At 60.5% G+C, this 15,110-nt stretch overlaps 1 protein-coding gene across 2 annotated transcripts; it reads left to right on the forward strand.

Moving 5' to 3' along the window:
- Positions 1-2,037: 2,037 nt before the first annotated feature.
- Positions 2,038-10,134, forward strand: CSF1 (colony stimulating factor 1). Of its 2 annotated transcripts, none has more exons than XM_039709516.1 (9): positions 2,038-2,151; positions 3,404-3,535; positions 5,235-5,297; positions 5,578-5,757; positions 6,221-6,398; positions 7,253-8,064; positions 8,298-8,353; positions 8,442-8,494; positions 8,789-10,134. In XM_039709516.1, the coding sequence occupies exons 1-8, from the start codon at positions 2,131-2,133 to the stop codon at positions 8,491-8,493; spliced, it is 1,494 nt and encodes a 497-aa protein (XP_039565450.1). In that variant the 5' UTR covers positions 2,038-2,130; the 3' UTR covers position 8,494; positions 8,789-10,134. The 2 variants fall into 2 exon arrangements, with proteins under 2 accessions (XP_039565450.1, XP_039565451.1); XM_039709517.1 differs by having other exon boundaries at positions 7,937-8,064.
- The last annotated feature ends 4,976 nt before the right edge of the window (positions 10,135-15,110 follow it).

Below are 15,110 nucleotides of genomic sequence, written 5' to 3' on the forward strand. Positions count from 1 at the left end.
CTCGTGCTCGGATGTGGTGGCTGTCACCTACACGTGGCCCCATTGTCACCTTGTCACCGTCCCCTGTTGCAGCCTCATCCTACTGTTTGTGGAGCAGTTTGCTTTCGGTTTCTTGCAGAGTGCTTGGCACTGCCATGGATCACCTCGTGGCCACTAATCACTTCCAGTCGCCTGGAAAACAAAAAGGCAGCGAAGAGGAAAATCCCAGAGCTGGGAACGGGGCTTGTTGCATGGCTCTGCTGGCCCCGGATCCAGTCCCTCACAGACCCCTGTGCACGGACCTGTGCAGGGATCTGTCTGCACCTGTGCACACGGACCTGCTTGTGCACATGGGGATCCATCTGTGCACACATGGACCAGCCATGCACACAGGGGATCTGCCCATGAAAACATGGATCCATCCATGCACACAGGGATTTGTCCATGCAAACATGGATCCAGCCATGCACACATGGACCAGCCATGCACACAGGGATCTGTCCATGCACATATGGATCCATCCATGCACACACACGGATCCATCCATGTACACATGGATCTGTCCATGAAAACATGGATCCATCCATGCACACGTGGATCCATGCATGTACACATGGATCTGTCCATGCATGTGTGGGCCCATCCATGCCCCCAGATCTGTCCATGCTCATGTGGACCCGTCCATGCACACGGATTTGTCCGTGTCTGTGCAGATCTATCATGCACACGAATGCAGCCATCTGGCCATGCACATCCCTACAAATGCATCTGCCTGTGCACGTGTGGATCCATCCGTGTGGATGGATCTGTCCGTGCACACGTGGGCTGATCAATGCTCATGGATCTGTCCTGGCACACCCCTGCTGATGCATCCATCCCTGCATGTTCTGATGGGTGTCCATCGTGTATATCTATGTACACATGGATCTGTCCATGCAGACATGGATCTGTCCATGCATGTGTGGGCCCATCCATGCCCCCAGATCTGTCCATGCTCATGTGGACCCGTCCATGCACACGGATTTGTCCGTGTCTGTGCAGATCTATCATGCACACGAATGCAGCCATCTGGCCATGCACATCCCTACAAATGCATCTGCCTGTGCACGTGTGGATCCATCCGTGTGGATGGATCAGCACACGTGGGCTGATCAATGCTCATGGATCTGTCCTGGCACACCCCTGCTGATGCATCCATCCCTGCATGTTCTGATGGGTGTCCATCGTGTATATCTGTGTGTGTGTGTGTCTGTTTGTGTGTCTGTGTGTCTGTCTGTGTCTGTGTGTGTGTTCATGTCTGTGTGTCTGTGTGTATGTGTCTGCGTGTCTGTCTGTGTTTGCGTGTGTGTGTGTCTGTGTGTGTGTGCAGGGATGAGCAAGCACACACATGTGCAGGGCCCAGAGCTCTGTGCTTGCTCTGAGAGGTGTCCCTGCAATCCAAGAGGGTTGTGTGTATGTTCACATGTTCACAAGTGCCCAGGGGTGACCATACACACGCACGGGGTGTGTGAGCACACGTGCACATTCCGAAGGTGTGTGCATGCATGCACAGCTGTGTGTGTGCACACACGTGTGCCAGGCTCAGCGTGTGTGTGTGCCCACAGCTGCCGGTGCCCGGGGTGCCCATGGCCATGCAGGCTGTGTCTGTCCCTGGCACATCTGTGCAGATGTGTGCGAGCCCAGGTGAGCACACCCACCGTGTTTGTGAAGCGGGGGCTCACACACGCGCTGCCCCGGGCTGAGCCGTGCCGGGGCGATCCGATCCGGGAAAGCCGAGCCGATCCCATCGGAACCGGCTCCAGCCGGACCCCAACGGCGCCGACTCCACCCCGGCGGTGGCGAACCGAACCGACCGAGCCACCCGAGCGGTTCCGAGCGGCTCCAGCCCGACCCGAGCGGTTCCGATGGAGCCGAGCGGCGCACACGGGACCCAGCAGTGCCGGCCGGTGCCGCTCGGTGCCCTCCCGGTGCTGGCCCGGCCCGGGCCCCGCGGGGCCTGGCCGCCCGCCAATGCTTTCTCATAAACCACATGCTGCCGCGGCGCTATAAAGGGGAGCGCGGCCGCGGCGGCGGCTCAGCCCGGCCCCGCTCGGCCCCGCCGCTGCCGCCGTCTCGCCCGCTCCGCCCGGCCCTGGTCCCACGGCAGCCCCCATGCCCCGCCTCGGAGCCAAGGTACGGCGGCCCCTCCCGCTACCCACGGCCGCGGAGACCCCCTGGGCCCGGCCCCGCTGCCACCTGCGCGGGGCCCCGCGGGAGCGGCAGCCCCGGCTGTCCCCGTGTCCCCGTGGTGGGTCCCCTCCCCGGGGGTCCCGGCTCCCGGCGGGGGATGCTCCAGCCCCGCCTCGCTTGGCGGTGGCAGCCCCGGACCCGCGGGGTGAAGCCGCGGCTCCAGCCCCGCTTCCCGATTCCCGATTCCCGGTTCCCGCCTCCAGCCGGGTCACGATTCCCAGACCCGGCGTGCGGAGGCCCCGGTCCAGCCCCGGCCGGTCCCCGGCCCCGGCGCCGGCCCCGTTCCCGGCGGGGGGATGCTGCAGCCCCGGCTCCATGCCCGGACCTGCGCGATGAGGCTCCGAGCCCCAGCCCGGCTCCAGCCCCGGACCCGCGGCGTGAAGCCCCGTCCCGGTCCCCGGCTCCAGCCCCGCTCCCGGCTCCAGCCCCGTCCCCAGCCCGTTCCCGGCGGGGTGAGGCTCCGTTCAGCCGTGGCCACATCTCGGCGGTGGCCCGGGCGGCATCTTGGAGTTTCACAAGAGGGGAGGATTCCTGGACATTATCCAGGGGAAATTCCCCCCACCCATTACCCAGGCACCCTCTCCCTGCCGGTGCCCCGGCAGACGGGGGTGCACACCCACCCGAGGGTCCCCTCCTCCCCCGCCTCGCGAGTCTTGGCTCTGGGACAAGCCCCGTTTCTCACCGGGGTCCCGCCACCGATCGGGGCCTCCCCGCTTCTTTGCAGGGGGATTGGGAGGGAAATTTGGGACGAGGCCAGAGCTGCTGCATGGAAAGAGCCCGGCGGGTGCAGCTGGGGGGGTCTGGAGGGTGGGAAAAGGATTTTTGGGGATGGGTGGGTCAGTGTGTCAGACGGGCTCTGGAGAGCCAGGGCGGAGGAGGAGATTTGCAGGAGAGACGGAGAAATGGTGCGGGAGAGGGGAGAGGGGCTGGATCGGGAATGTGGAGGTGGCCAAGAGCCACATCCAGCCTTGTGTCACCGGGCCTTGGGAAATTCCCTGCTGACCTGGAGCTCCTAAAAATAGCAGGATGGGGATAGGCACGGGGTTGGAGGACCACAGTGGGATTATCCCACTGGACCGTGGCCAAGTCCCGGCTATGACAGAGGTGGTCACGCTGGGGGGTGGTGGAGAGGGACGGGGGGCTTGGCGTGTGTGTGGGTTATCCCTGCTTCAAACTCCTCCCGTGTCGTGTTCAGGTGTGCCTGCTCCGCTGCTCTGTGCTGTCGTCCCTCCTCCTCCTGCTCCTGCTCCGCATCCATGAGACGGAGCAGAACAGCTACTGCCAGCAGATCATCACCGAGAGACACCTGGCCGAGCTGGAGGAGCTGGTGAGTGCCGTGCGATGAGGGCTCATTTGGGGCCAGACGGGCACAAAGCAGCTCTTTTTAGTGCTGAAATAAGGAAATGGGGCGATCCTCGGCTCCCCTAGTGAAGTGATGGTACCCAGGAGCTGAGCATCCCTGGGCACAAGGGACAAGTGGGCACCGGGGGGTGACAGATGTCGTGCCTTTGCCAAGGGTGGCCGTGGAAAAGTGACGCCAGGAGGAACGAGAGGACGGAAGCAGGAGCGAGGCCGGGAAGGGGACAGGAGTGGGGCTGGATGGGTGCAGGGGAGCTGGGGAAAAGCCGTGGAAGCCGGCGCTGCGGGCTGCCGTGCTTTCCGGGCGGCTGCGCAGGGGTTAAGCAGAGGAATCCGGCTGCATTCCTGAGTCCAGCTGCTTGCCTGGAAGCTGGGCTGGCAACGGGGCTGTGGGTGGGTGGCAGGCAGCGAGGGGGGCCCGGCCGGGCGATGGAGCCGGGCGGGCTGGGCCGTGGGGCCGGCATCCCGCGGGCAGCTCTGGGTGCTGGCAGCCGCCCCGCAGCACGGCCAGCCCGGCCCCGGCCGATCCAGCTGCCGGGGCCGTATCTCTCTCTCCGTGGCCCTTGGCTCACCTCCGAGCGGGGAATCACGCGGATGTTCAGGGGAGAAGCGGGAATCGGGGGCACGCAGGGATTTGCAGGGTTGTCGCAGATTAAATTCTGCCTGCGGCAAGAGGGGTGTGCGGGCGAGGGACGGGAACGGCGCCTCCGGGGCCCGAGAGCTGCTCCGAGCGCGGTGTAACCGCCGCGTCCGGGCTCGCTTCACCTCTTCCTCTTCGAGCCCCGAGCTGCGGGGCCAGGAGCCGCTCGGGGCGAGCTCGGCTTCCTCTGCCCGAGCCCTCTCTGCACAGCACATCCCCGCAGCCTTTGCTCTCCGCCCGGGGATTAACATTGGGTCCGCGGCTGTGGGAGAGAGGGGACGGAGCAGGTTTGAATGGGAGATGTGGTTTTCCAGCTGGGGATTGCAGCCCTCTCCTCGCCGATGGAGGAGCTGGCCCTCGCTCCAGCGCCTGCAGGATAATGGAGCAATTGTTTCCGGGACGGCATCCCGGGCTAGGAGGAGAATTGCCAGCCGGCAGTTCTGCCAGCACTCGCCCTCCCAGCCTGGGATGGCAGCCCGGAGGGAGAGCGTTTGGTTCGGATGGGTTTTTCCTCCTGTTGGAAAGGGTCGTGGCGCGGGCGGGCGGCAGCGCCGCGTGTGGGACCCCGGCGCTGTGTGATCCCGGAGAATGTGTGACCCTGGTGTCACGGCCACCTCCTGCACCGCAGGATGCTCTTTTGCAGCCTGGATTTAGAGGAGAGAGTGGTGCGGGAGAGACCCGAGGAGAATAAAGCAGGGCTGAGCTCTGCTGTGGCGCTGGCAGGAAGAGGAGGAGGAGGAGGAGGAGGAAGAGAGGCGGGGTGGGAGCAGGCAGGGAAAGGCAGGAGCAGGTCTGTGAATTGGGAAGTACAACATCCTGATGGGAGCAGGAATCCCGAGCTCACTCCTGCCACTGTATCAACCTCAGGGATGTGCCTGTGTGAGGGGGAGGAGTGTGGGATGGGATGAAGCAGGAATGGGAGCAAAGTCCTCCCAGCCCTGTGGATTTGGGGGTCTCAGGCACCCCATGCCCAGAGCATGGCATATCTGGGGCTCCCCTGGGGTGACATCCTGCTTTGTCCTTCCAGGCTGACACCCAGATGCAGCACCCGGGCAGGGTCTCCTTCAAGTTCATTGACAAGATGCAGTTGGTGAGTGGTTTCTTGCTGGGGACAGTAGGGGACAGGCAGCAGGGCTGGCTGGTGCGTGGTGGGAGGTCCCCAGATCCCCAGCCTCCCCCCTTGTGTCCCTTTGCAGGAGACAGCCCTGGAGGGACCCATCCTGCTTGGCCAGGTGGCTTCCAAGTCCCACTTTGGGAACCCTGTGGGATTGTAGAAAGGCATTTTGTGCCTCTGTGCTTCAGTTTCCCCCAGGCAGAGTGAGACACCCATCCGGTAACCGCTGTCACTTTTTGTCACTGTGTCCTTGCAGAACGACACCATCTGCTATGTGAAAGCTGCCTTTCCCCTGATGGGCAAGATCCTGAAGAGAACAGAGTTCAAGAAGAACTCGTCCAACGACCAGAAGATGGACATGGTGCGCACCATGTACACCAACATCGACGAGAACGTGGACCCCTGCATCAAGGAGGAGGATGATGAGGAGAGAATGGTACAGCCACCCCGGCCTTGTGGGGCTTTGGGCCTGGGGTGAAGTGGGATGTCCAGAGCATCTTAGGGTGCAATGGGGTGTCCAGAGCATCTTGGGGTGAAATGGGGTGTGCAGAGCATGCTGGGATGAGATGGGGTGTGCAGAGTGTCCTGGGGTGCAATGGGGTGTGCAGAGCATGCTGGGGTGCAATGGGGTGTGCAGAGTGTCCTGGGGTGCAATGGGGTGTCCAGAGTGTCCTGGGGTGCAATGGGGTGTGCAGAGCATCCTGGGGTGCAATGGGGTGTGCAGAGTGTCCTGGGGTGCAATGGGGTGTGCAGAGCATGCTGTGTGTGGGCAGGGCTGGGAGCAGAGCAGAGCTGGGGTGTGCGTGGAGCACGAGGAGCCAGCAGGTCCTGCCTTGGGGGCACTGTGGTATCTGTGGGGTGACACACGGAGCTGATGCTGAGCCTGGTGCTTCCTCCAGCTCTCACAGATGTGCTTCAAGGAGTTCACCACATCCCCCTACGAGATGCTGGTGCTGGTGAAGGATTTCTTCCAGGACATCAAGGATCTGCTGCAGAAGCAGACGACTTTTGACAAGGATTGCAGCCGAGTGTACCGCAGGGTGTGCCCGGGGCCCAAGAAGGCTGGATCCTCACCAGGTGAGATGCCAAGGCTTGGCCTCTGCCCAGTAAACCCGTGCCAGTCTGGGGGGCTTGCGCTCGCCTGCATGGAGCACCTTAGAGTCGTGTGTCTGTGGGTGTGGCACATGTCCACCTTGGCCCCTTTCCTGTGCCAGCAAGCTCTGCGTCAGTGCCAGGGGACAAGGGGCTGGCTGCCATGGGAAGGTGGGATTTGGGCTAAATCCTGCTGGAAGCAAGGCAAGGGAGAGATGCTGAGGGGGACCAAGGAGGCACTAGGTTCAGCTCTGTCTCAAAGCCCCAATGCTGGGTGGAGCATAACTCGGAGAAATGGAGGGACTGCTGTGCCACCAACACGCTGCATGACCTGGGCTGTGTCACTTCAGCTGCCTCGTGCCTCAGTTTCCCCTGGCCAAGCCTTTGGGGAGAGTGTTGCTGCTGGGGTGGAAGAGCCCTGTGCTGCTGTCCGTGCTTCTGCGAGCGCCCGTGCTGTGTTTGCATGGAGGAGATGTCCCACTGTCATCCCCGTGTCGGAGCTGTGCCATGTCCTTGTGCCGTGGGGACGTTAAACGTGGCTCTCTGGCTCCTGCAAGTTGTGAATAACCCACTGCCATCAGCTCAGGGAACCCGGTGGCTCGGGTTTGCTTCATCCCCCCTGCTGCTCGTTACCCTCACCCTGCCCTGCCTGCTCCTGCCTGTTCCCTGCCTGTTCCCTGCCTCTCCCTTGCTCTCCCATTTTTTGAGGGGCTGTTTGCCCCCCTTGCCCGGGGCTGCGGGGAGGGACGGGGACAGTGCCCCCGACCTCAGATCTGCTGGCTCTGCCCCTCTTGGAGGCTGGTGACCCCACGGCTGTCTCTTCTCTCTCCTTCTTTCAGGTGTGGGGACAGATCCTGACTGCAATTGCCTGTCCCCTGCCCTCCCTTCTGCCACCCAGCCCTCCCTCTCTGCTGCCGCTGGCAGGGACACGGCACCCGCTAGCACCCGGGTCCCTTCCAGCCTCCTCCATGCCACCCTCGCTGACTTAGAGGCCCCATCTCAGCCCCCCAGTAGCACGGACGGGGGCTCAGGGACCGAGGAGGTCCTGGGTGCCGGGCTAGGTGACACAGCGCTGGCGTTGGCCCCCGGGATGAAGCAGACAGCTCCAGGCAGCAGTGCCGAAGCCCTCCAGGATCCGGCCGGGACGCTGAGCCTGGCACTGGGTGACATCCCCGTCCTCCGCGGGGATGGAGAGCTGGTGGAGTGGGGCACCGGCCACCTGCCGCAGGATCCAGGCCAGCAGTGGGGAGGCTCCATCCTCCCGGACCAGCCCGGCGGGCTCAGCACCACCCCTCGGACGGCATCGCCCAGCGCTGGCTCGACGGGCGGCGGAGCCGGGATCCGTGCGGCGGCCGAGCCCGTCACACAGCTCCGCTTCTCCAGGATGGCCCCGGAGCTGCGGGCCCCGGGCAGCCCCAGGGACAGGGCCAGGGCGTGGGGCTGGGGGCTCAGCCGGCTGCGGGGCCCCGAGGATGGCGGCGGGGCCGGGCCCAGCTTTGACTCTGGCTTTGTTCTGGGCGCAGAGCAGCGCAGGAAGGAGCCGCCCGCCAGGGAGGGCCGCCAGGAGCCCCTCATCTACATTACGGTGGCCAGTGTGGTGGCCGTGCTGCTGGCCACGGGAGGGCTGCTCTTCTACAAGTATAAATCCAGGGTAAGACCCCCGCCTCGTCTCCTGCCAAGGCAGCAAGGTTCTCTCCTGCCTCAGTTTCCCTACTTGTCTCTTGGCCAGTGTGGCTTGAGCCCCATTTCCCCCATAATTTTGAGACTGGGGGACAATTAATTGGTGCTGCTGAGTGTAGTGGGAGGATTTATTTGGGAGATTTGCTGCTGCAGCCTCCCCCCCTTCCCCAGGGCTCATTTCCCCATTTCCCTCCCTCCACACAGGTCCTGCAGCGGCCGCTGGAGGATGGAGGCTGCGACCCCGAGGAGCCGGAGAGGAGGTGGGTGTGACAGCATCCTGCGGGGGGGGGCTTTGGGGACCCCCACCCTGGGTGACCCTGCTCTAACCCCCCCATCTTTCTGTCACAGGGCGCTGCAGGGAGCAAGGGAATGTTCAGAGCTGGAGACTCAGGATCTCTGAGGTGATCAGGGGCTGGGTGTGACCTTGAAGGGCTCCAGTAGGAGCTGTGGGGACAATATTGTATCCCTGGTGCTGACCTTGGCCATGGGCAGGGAAATTCTGGGTGGGAAGACACGGACAGGAGCAGGTCTGAGCCCCAGCGCTGCCAGCATGTGGTTTCGCAGCTCGTTAATCCATTACTGGCACTTTCTTAATATACATAGTATTTTTTCCTGTGGTTTTCGTGTGTTTCTCCCCACGCTGCCCTCCCTGGCAGAGCCCCAGCTCCTGCTCATCTCTCTCCTCCTTTTCCCAGGGCCCCAGGCAGGATGTGAAGCTGCTCGGGGGACGGATCCGGATGGAAGGAGGGTTGGCACACACCAGCCTTGCCGTGATCCCACCGTGATGCTGACACTCCCTCTCCCCTTGCCCCGTGCCGGTGGCCAGAGACTGCAAAAGCCTCCCTGGCAGGGACAGAAGGCTGGGGGGATGTGCCCTGAGTGGGACCCCCGGGCACCGGGAGGCGAAAGGCTCTGCGGGACGGCAGCGCTGTGACCCGGAGCAGGACCATGGAGTGCTGGATGTGGGCCATGGAGGCTGATCCCACCTGGACACGGCTGGAGCTGCATGAAGATGGACGGGATCGGCTCCCCAAATCCTCTGGCTCTTCTCCCATCCCAGCAGAGTGGGTTTGGAGCAGCACCCATCGCCTCCTTCACCCTGCCTTTCCTGAGGCTTCAACTGGAGCATCCTGAATTCTGGGGGGGGGCAGTCCTGAGACCCCCAGCCCTGACTTGCAACTCAAACCCTCACACTGTGAATATTTAAAGCCCACCTGTGCCCATGTCCCTGCACGGGGCTGGGTTTGGGGTGACCCTTGGCACCATCCCAGTCCCTCCCCATCCTCCTGTTGCTAGGGCTTATTTTTATTTTTTAGTAGAGTGGATGAAAGTTTTTATCCTGCACAAGTGTTCTGGGGGGGCCGTGTGCCCCTCGCAGGGTCCTCACCACGAGCTGGCCTCGCTGGGATTCCATTTCTTTGGTGACTGCGCTTTGGAGAAGGGAATGGGGCTGGGAAGGATGGGATCCACTGGGTCTAAGAGCTGGAACTGCCCCAGCTGGGCACCCTGGGGCACCTTGGCACAGCCCCACTCCCGGGCTTTGGGAAGAGCCTGGTTTGGGAAGCACCAAGCCCTGGAGATGCCCCAAAATCCAACGGCTCCCTCCAGCCCCAGATGAAGCGTGGCCCACGCTGCTCTGGGAGTTTCAAGCATTATTTTTATATGAAGGATGAAAATACGGACAAACCCGATTGCTTTTAAAGAAAGCATCATTATTAATTTGGGGTTTTTTATATATATATATATGTGTGTGTATTTATGACTGGCAGAAGGAGGGGGTTCCTGGGCGAGGGACTGGTGTAAATCAGGATAAAAGCCCTGATGCAGCAGGAAGTCTGGGGCCAAACTCCTGGTGGTGTAAGTCACCGGTTTACACTGTGGAGGAGCTGCTCCTGGGGGAGAAAACTTGCCTTTACCCATGTTGGATTTATTTTGCCTTTTTTGTTTTTTGTTGTTGTTTGGTTGGGGCTTTTTGTTGGTTTTGGGATGGTTTGGGTTTTTTTTTAATACAATGAAATCCTGAAATATTTTATACAAAGGCATTTAAAATTCTATTTAAAGAAAATAATGGAAAACAACTTGTATATTTAATATTATTAATAAACAGAGAGGTGTAGCTTGGTGTAAGTCTGGGATGCAAGGGGGGGACTGGAGCTTGTGGCTCCCCTGGAGTCCCTGAGGGGGTGACTGGGGTGACTCCTGGTAGTGTTACCCTGACCTGCTTCCCTGTGGATGCATGTGGGAGTTCATGGCCACTGGAATGAGGGCAGAGGGACTCATCTGCCCTTCCTGCCCCAGCTCTGCCAGCATGGCTGAGCCCTCCAGGCACCAGCTCTGGTGCTGGGGCCCCCCAAAATCTGTGTGAACGGTTGGGAAGCAGCTGTTTAAAGCAAACACACTTGAGGCAAAGTTTCCTGGAGCACTTTGCTTAGAGTGACAGCCCTGGAAGAGGCATTTCCTCCCCTCTGTCGCTCCCCCTGCTTTCCTTCCTTCTTTCCAGGAGCAGGGGAGCCCCACATCCTGCTCCCCCTGCACACATCCAGCATCTCCAGGGGGATGCCAGGGGGCCCCCACACCATCCTGGACCCCTACCAGCCCATGGGGTGTGCAGGGTGAACACCCCCATCGCTCATCCAAGGGGGTGGCAAAGGCAGGGGGGGATTTGGGAGCGTTCTGCGAGTGCCAGGGCTGAGCTGCTGCCTTGTTTGCTGACAAACAGGATTCCTCGAGGGGAGCTGACTCAGCCCAGCCCTTCCTCTCCCCAGCAGCAGCCGGGGGTTTCCCAGGTCCACATCCCCTTCCCAGGGAAGTGGGACCTATATATATCCTGCTGGATCCGTGCCACGGTCATTATGGTCAGATTTGGGGGGTATTTGAGGCCGGAGGCTGCTCTTAGGGGTGGGCACCGTGCCCGGGTTTGGGGGTGCTGAGGGCAGCGAGTCCCTGGCCTGCTCCAGGCTGCTCCAGGCTGCTCCACAGCTGCACACGAGAGGGTGGCTGGAGCTGGATGATGGCAGCTTGAAGCTGTGGCAGAGCTGGGGGGCAGAGCTGGGAGCATTCCGGGCTGCTGGGGGGTGTGAGGAGCACCAGTCCCCACCCGCTCTGTACTTACACCCCACAGTCCCTCGTCCCTGACTTTTCCTGGCTGCTCTGTGTGCTGTAAAAGCACCTGGGAAATGCAGGAAAAAAGCTGAACTCTGTCTGCCTGCCCTTGGGTTCGGCCAGGAGGGTCCCTCTGCTCCTCATGTTCCCAGCTGGGCCCTTTTCCCCACCCTGTGACCGGCCTGTGTGGGAGCAGGATGTGAGTCCCTGCCCTGGGCACCTTCCACCCCCAGCCCCTGAAATCTGGGGACAAAACCTGCTCTTGGCCCCCCACTCAGGAACTCCATGGAGCTACATCCCTGTCCCTCTTGGAGGGGAAGGTAGAAAAGAAGCCCCCATCCTGGGGCATGGAAGTCGGGGACACCTGGGGGTCCCTCCTGGGGTCCCAAATGGGTGTTTGTACTGCAAAAATGTGCTCTGATGGGATGAGAACAGGGGGTTTGGGGGAAAAGATGGATGGCGGGAGGGGAAGGCATCAGCAAGAGGCTCCCGGGACCTGAAGCACAGGCTGGCATGGAGTGGCACAAACTGTGATCACCAGCACCCACCCCGGGGGTCCCGGGGGTCCCCACAGCCCTGCTGCTCGTGGCACTGACAGGGCTGGGACATCTCAGGCTCATCCTGCAGCCCTGAAACCTCCCGAGCACTCGAGACCCCCCCAGATGTGCTGAGACCCCCGCCAGGAGCCCCCAGAGAGCTCTGCCCACCCTGGGAAGGCTCCCGAGCCCGGCCGCGGGCACCGCAGAGCTGCTGACGGGGCAGAAGCGGCGGAAAGGCCCCGAGGCCGCGGCTCCCGGGGCACGGCGGCCCCGCCGCGGGGTTTGGCCCAGGAACTGCTGCAGGACTGAGGCGGCCAGAGGCCGTTTTGTGGCCAGACAAAGTGATTTTGGTTAAAAACCGTTATCTGCTCTTTCCCCTGGGGTTTTAACCCACATGTTTTCCCAGTTTGTGTTTCAAGGGAACGCCCCCGGGGCAGCGAGGGCGGAGCAGGCCTCGGCCCCAGCCCCTCACGGCGGCCGGGGGCTCGGGGCACGGGCTCGGGGTGGCCCGGGAGCGGAGCCCCGCCTGCCCGTCTGTCCTGGGGCGTCCCCAGAGCCCGTGTGGGGACTCTGTGCGGCCGGGGAGCGCGGTCCGGGCTGCGGATGGCCGCGGGGACAGGTTGGTTGTGACCCTCCCTGGAATGAGGGAGCCAGCGGAGCCCGCTGCGAGCGGTGAGGAGGAGGAGGAGTGCGGGAGGAAGCCCGGGCAGGCTCAGCACCCAAAACCACTGCTCAGCGCCCTCAAATACTGCTCAGCACACCCAGACACTGCTCAGCGCCCCCAAACAGTGCTCAGCACCCCCAAAACACTGCTCAGCACCCCCAAACACTGTTCAGCACCCCCGAACAGTGCTCAGCGCCCTCAAATACTGCTCAGCGCCCCAAACACTGCTCAGCACCCCAAACACTGCTCAGCACCCCCGAACACTGCTCAGCACCCCGAACACTGCTCAGCACCCCCCGAACACTGCTCAGCCCCCCGAACACTGCTCAGCCCCCCCGAACACTGCTCAGCACCCCGAACACTGCTCAGCACCCCCCGAACACTGCTCAGCCCCCCGAACACTGCTCAGCCCCCCCGAACACTGCTCAGCACCCCGAACACTGCTCAGCGCCCCGATCACTGCTCAGCACCCCCGAACAGTGCTCAGCACCCCGAACACTGCTCAGCACCCCGCGCTGGGCCGGGGATGCGGGCGGGCGAGCGCGGGGACGCGGTGGCTCCGCCAGGCTCGAAACACTGCTAAGCGCCCCCAAACAGTGCTCAGCATCCCCAAACACCGCTCAGCACCCCAAACACTGCTCAGCGCCCCAAACACTGCTCAGCACACCCAGACACTGCTCAGCACCCCCGAACACAGCTCAGCACCCCAAACACTGCTCAGCACCCCAAACACTGCTCAGCACCCCCAGACACTGCTCAGCACCCCCGAACACTGCTCAGCACCCCAAACACTGCTCAGCACCCCAAACACTGCTCAGCACCCCCAAACACTGCTCAGCGCCCCACGCTGGGCTGGGGATGCGGGCGGGCGAGCGCGGGGACGCGGTGGCTCCGCCAGGCTCGTTAATGGCTGATGAGGGCCGGGAGGGCAATGCCCTGACCCCGGCGGGCGCTGAGCCGCGGGGCCAGCGCGGCCGGGCCTGCCCGGGGACACGGAGCTGGCACCGGGGGGCCACACCTGGGATGGGCACACAGCCCGGGGATGGGCACACACATACCTGGGGACGGGCACACACCTGGGGATGGGAACACAGCCCTGGGATGCTCACACACATACCTGGGGATGGGCACACAGCCCGGGGATGGGCACACACATCCCTGGGGATGGGCAAACACCTGGGGATTGGCACACAGCCCGGGGATGGGCACACACATACCTGGGGATGGGCACACACCTGGGATGGGCACACAGCCCTGGGAGCGGGCACACACCTGGGGATGGGCACACACCTGGGGTGGGCACACACATACCTGGGGATGGGCACACACCTGGGGATGGGCACACAGCCCGGGGATGGGCACACACATACCTGGGGATGGGCACACACCTGCGGATGGGCACACAGCCCTGGGAGCGGGCACACACCTGGGGATGGGCACACACCTGGGATGGGCACACACATACCTGGGGATGGGCACACACCTGGGGATGGGCACACAGCCCGGGGATGGGCACACACATACCTGGGGATGGGCACACACCTGGGGATGGGCACACAGCCCTGGGAGCGGGCACACACCTGGGGATGGGCACCAGAGATGGACACCCACAGCTCTGGAACCCAACACACTCCTTGATATTTTATTTTTTCACCGATTTACTTTTACCCGTGTTTTATTTAATCTATTTTCCTGATTAATCGTGTTTTTCCTTCTGCTTTACTTCTTCCCTCTGAGCAAGCAGAAATACTTTTTACTCTAAAACCCTCATTCTTTAGCTTCAGCTTTTATTTCCCAATTAATTAATAAAATATTTTATGTAACTTATTTTGTTTCTATATTTAGAAAAATGATATAGAAATTTATGTAATTTATGTAGTATACACATATATAAAATTCAGCTATTTAACATAAAAATGTATGCACAGTACATAGATATGCATAAAATTAATTTATACAAATTTAATGGTTTTATAGTCACCTATAAAACTATATTTATATTGGTTTTATTATTTATATTTATATTTATATCTATATTTATATTTATATTTATTTATATAAATATTCTATATATACATATATAAAACATATAAATAATTTCTATTTCAATTGATATAATTTATATATATTTATATTTATATTTATATTTATATTTATATTTATATTTATATTTATATTTATATTTATATTTATATTTATATTTATAAGTATGGAACTTATAAATATAAATAAACGTTTTTACACATTTATATATAATTAATATTTCATTTATATGGTTGCTATACAATGTATAAAATTAATATTTATAATTATTTGATTTAGTCTAGGTAATTAATTTAATTATCATTATTATTTAAATATAATTAATATATAAAATGTTACATATAAATGTATTTAAGTATGTAATTATTGTCGTTAATTGGGATTTGGCCCGCGCTGAGGTTCCTGGCCACGCCCCACTCTGACCACGCCCACTCAATGACCACGCCTCCACTCTGGTCACGCCCCCACTCAATGGCTACGCCCCCGAAATGGCCACGCCCCGTCCCGCCCCCTCAGCGCCCTCCTCTCCTTGTCCGCCAGGGGGCGTCCCTCCCCTCGCCGCTCCCCCGGCGGCGCCGCGCGGCCTCAGCAGCCCGGCGGGTGCGCGGTGACGTCACGGCGCAGTGACGTCCGAGGCCCCGCCCCTGGCGCGGCGGCCGCAGACCCGCC

The sequence above is a fragment of the Passer montanus genome, unplaced genomic scaffold (assembly GCF_014805655.1).
Source record: "Passer montanus isolate IOZ18808 unplaced genomic scaffold, ASM1480565v1 scaffold211, whole genome shotgun sequence".
In the NCBI taxonomy this organism is placed as follows: domain Eukaryota; kingdom Metazoa; phylum Chordata; class Aves; order Passeriformes; family Passeridae; genus Passer; species Passer montanus.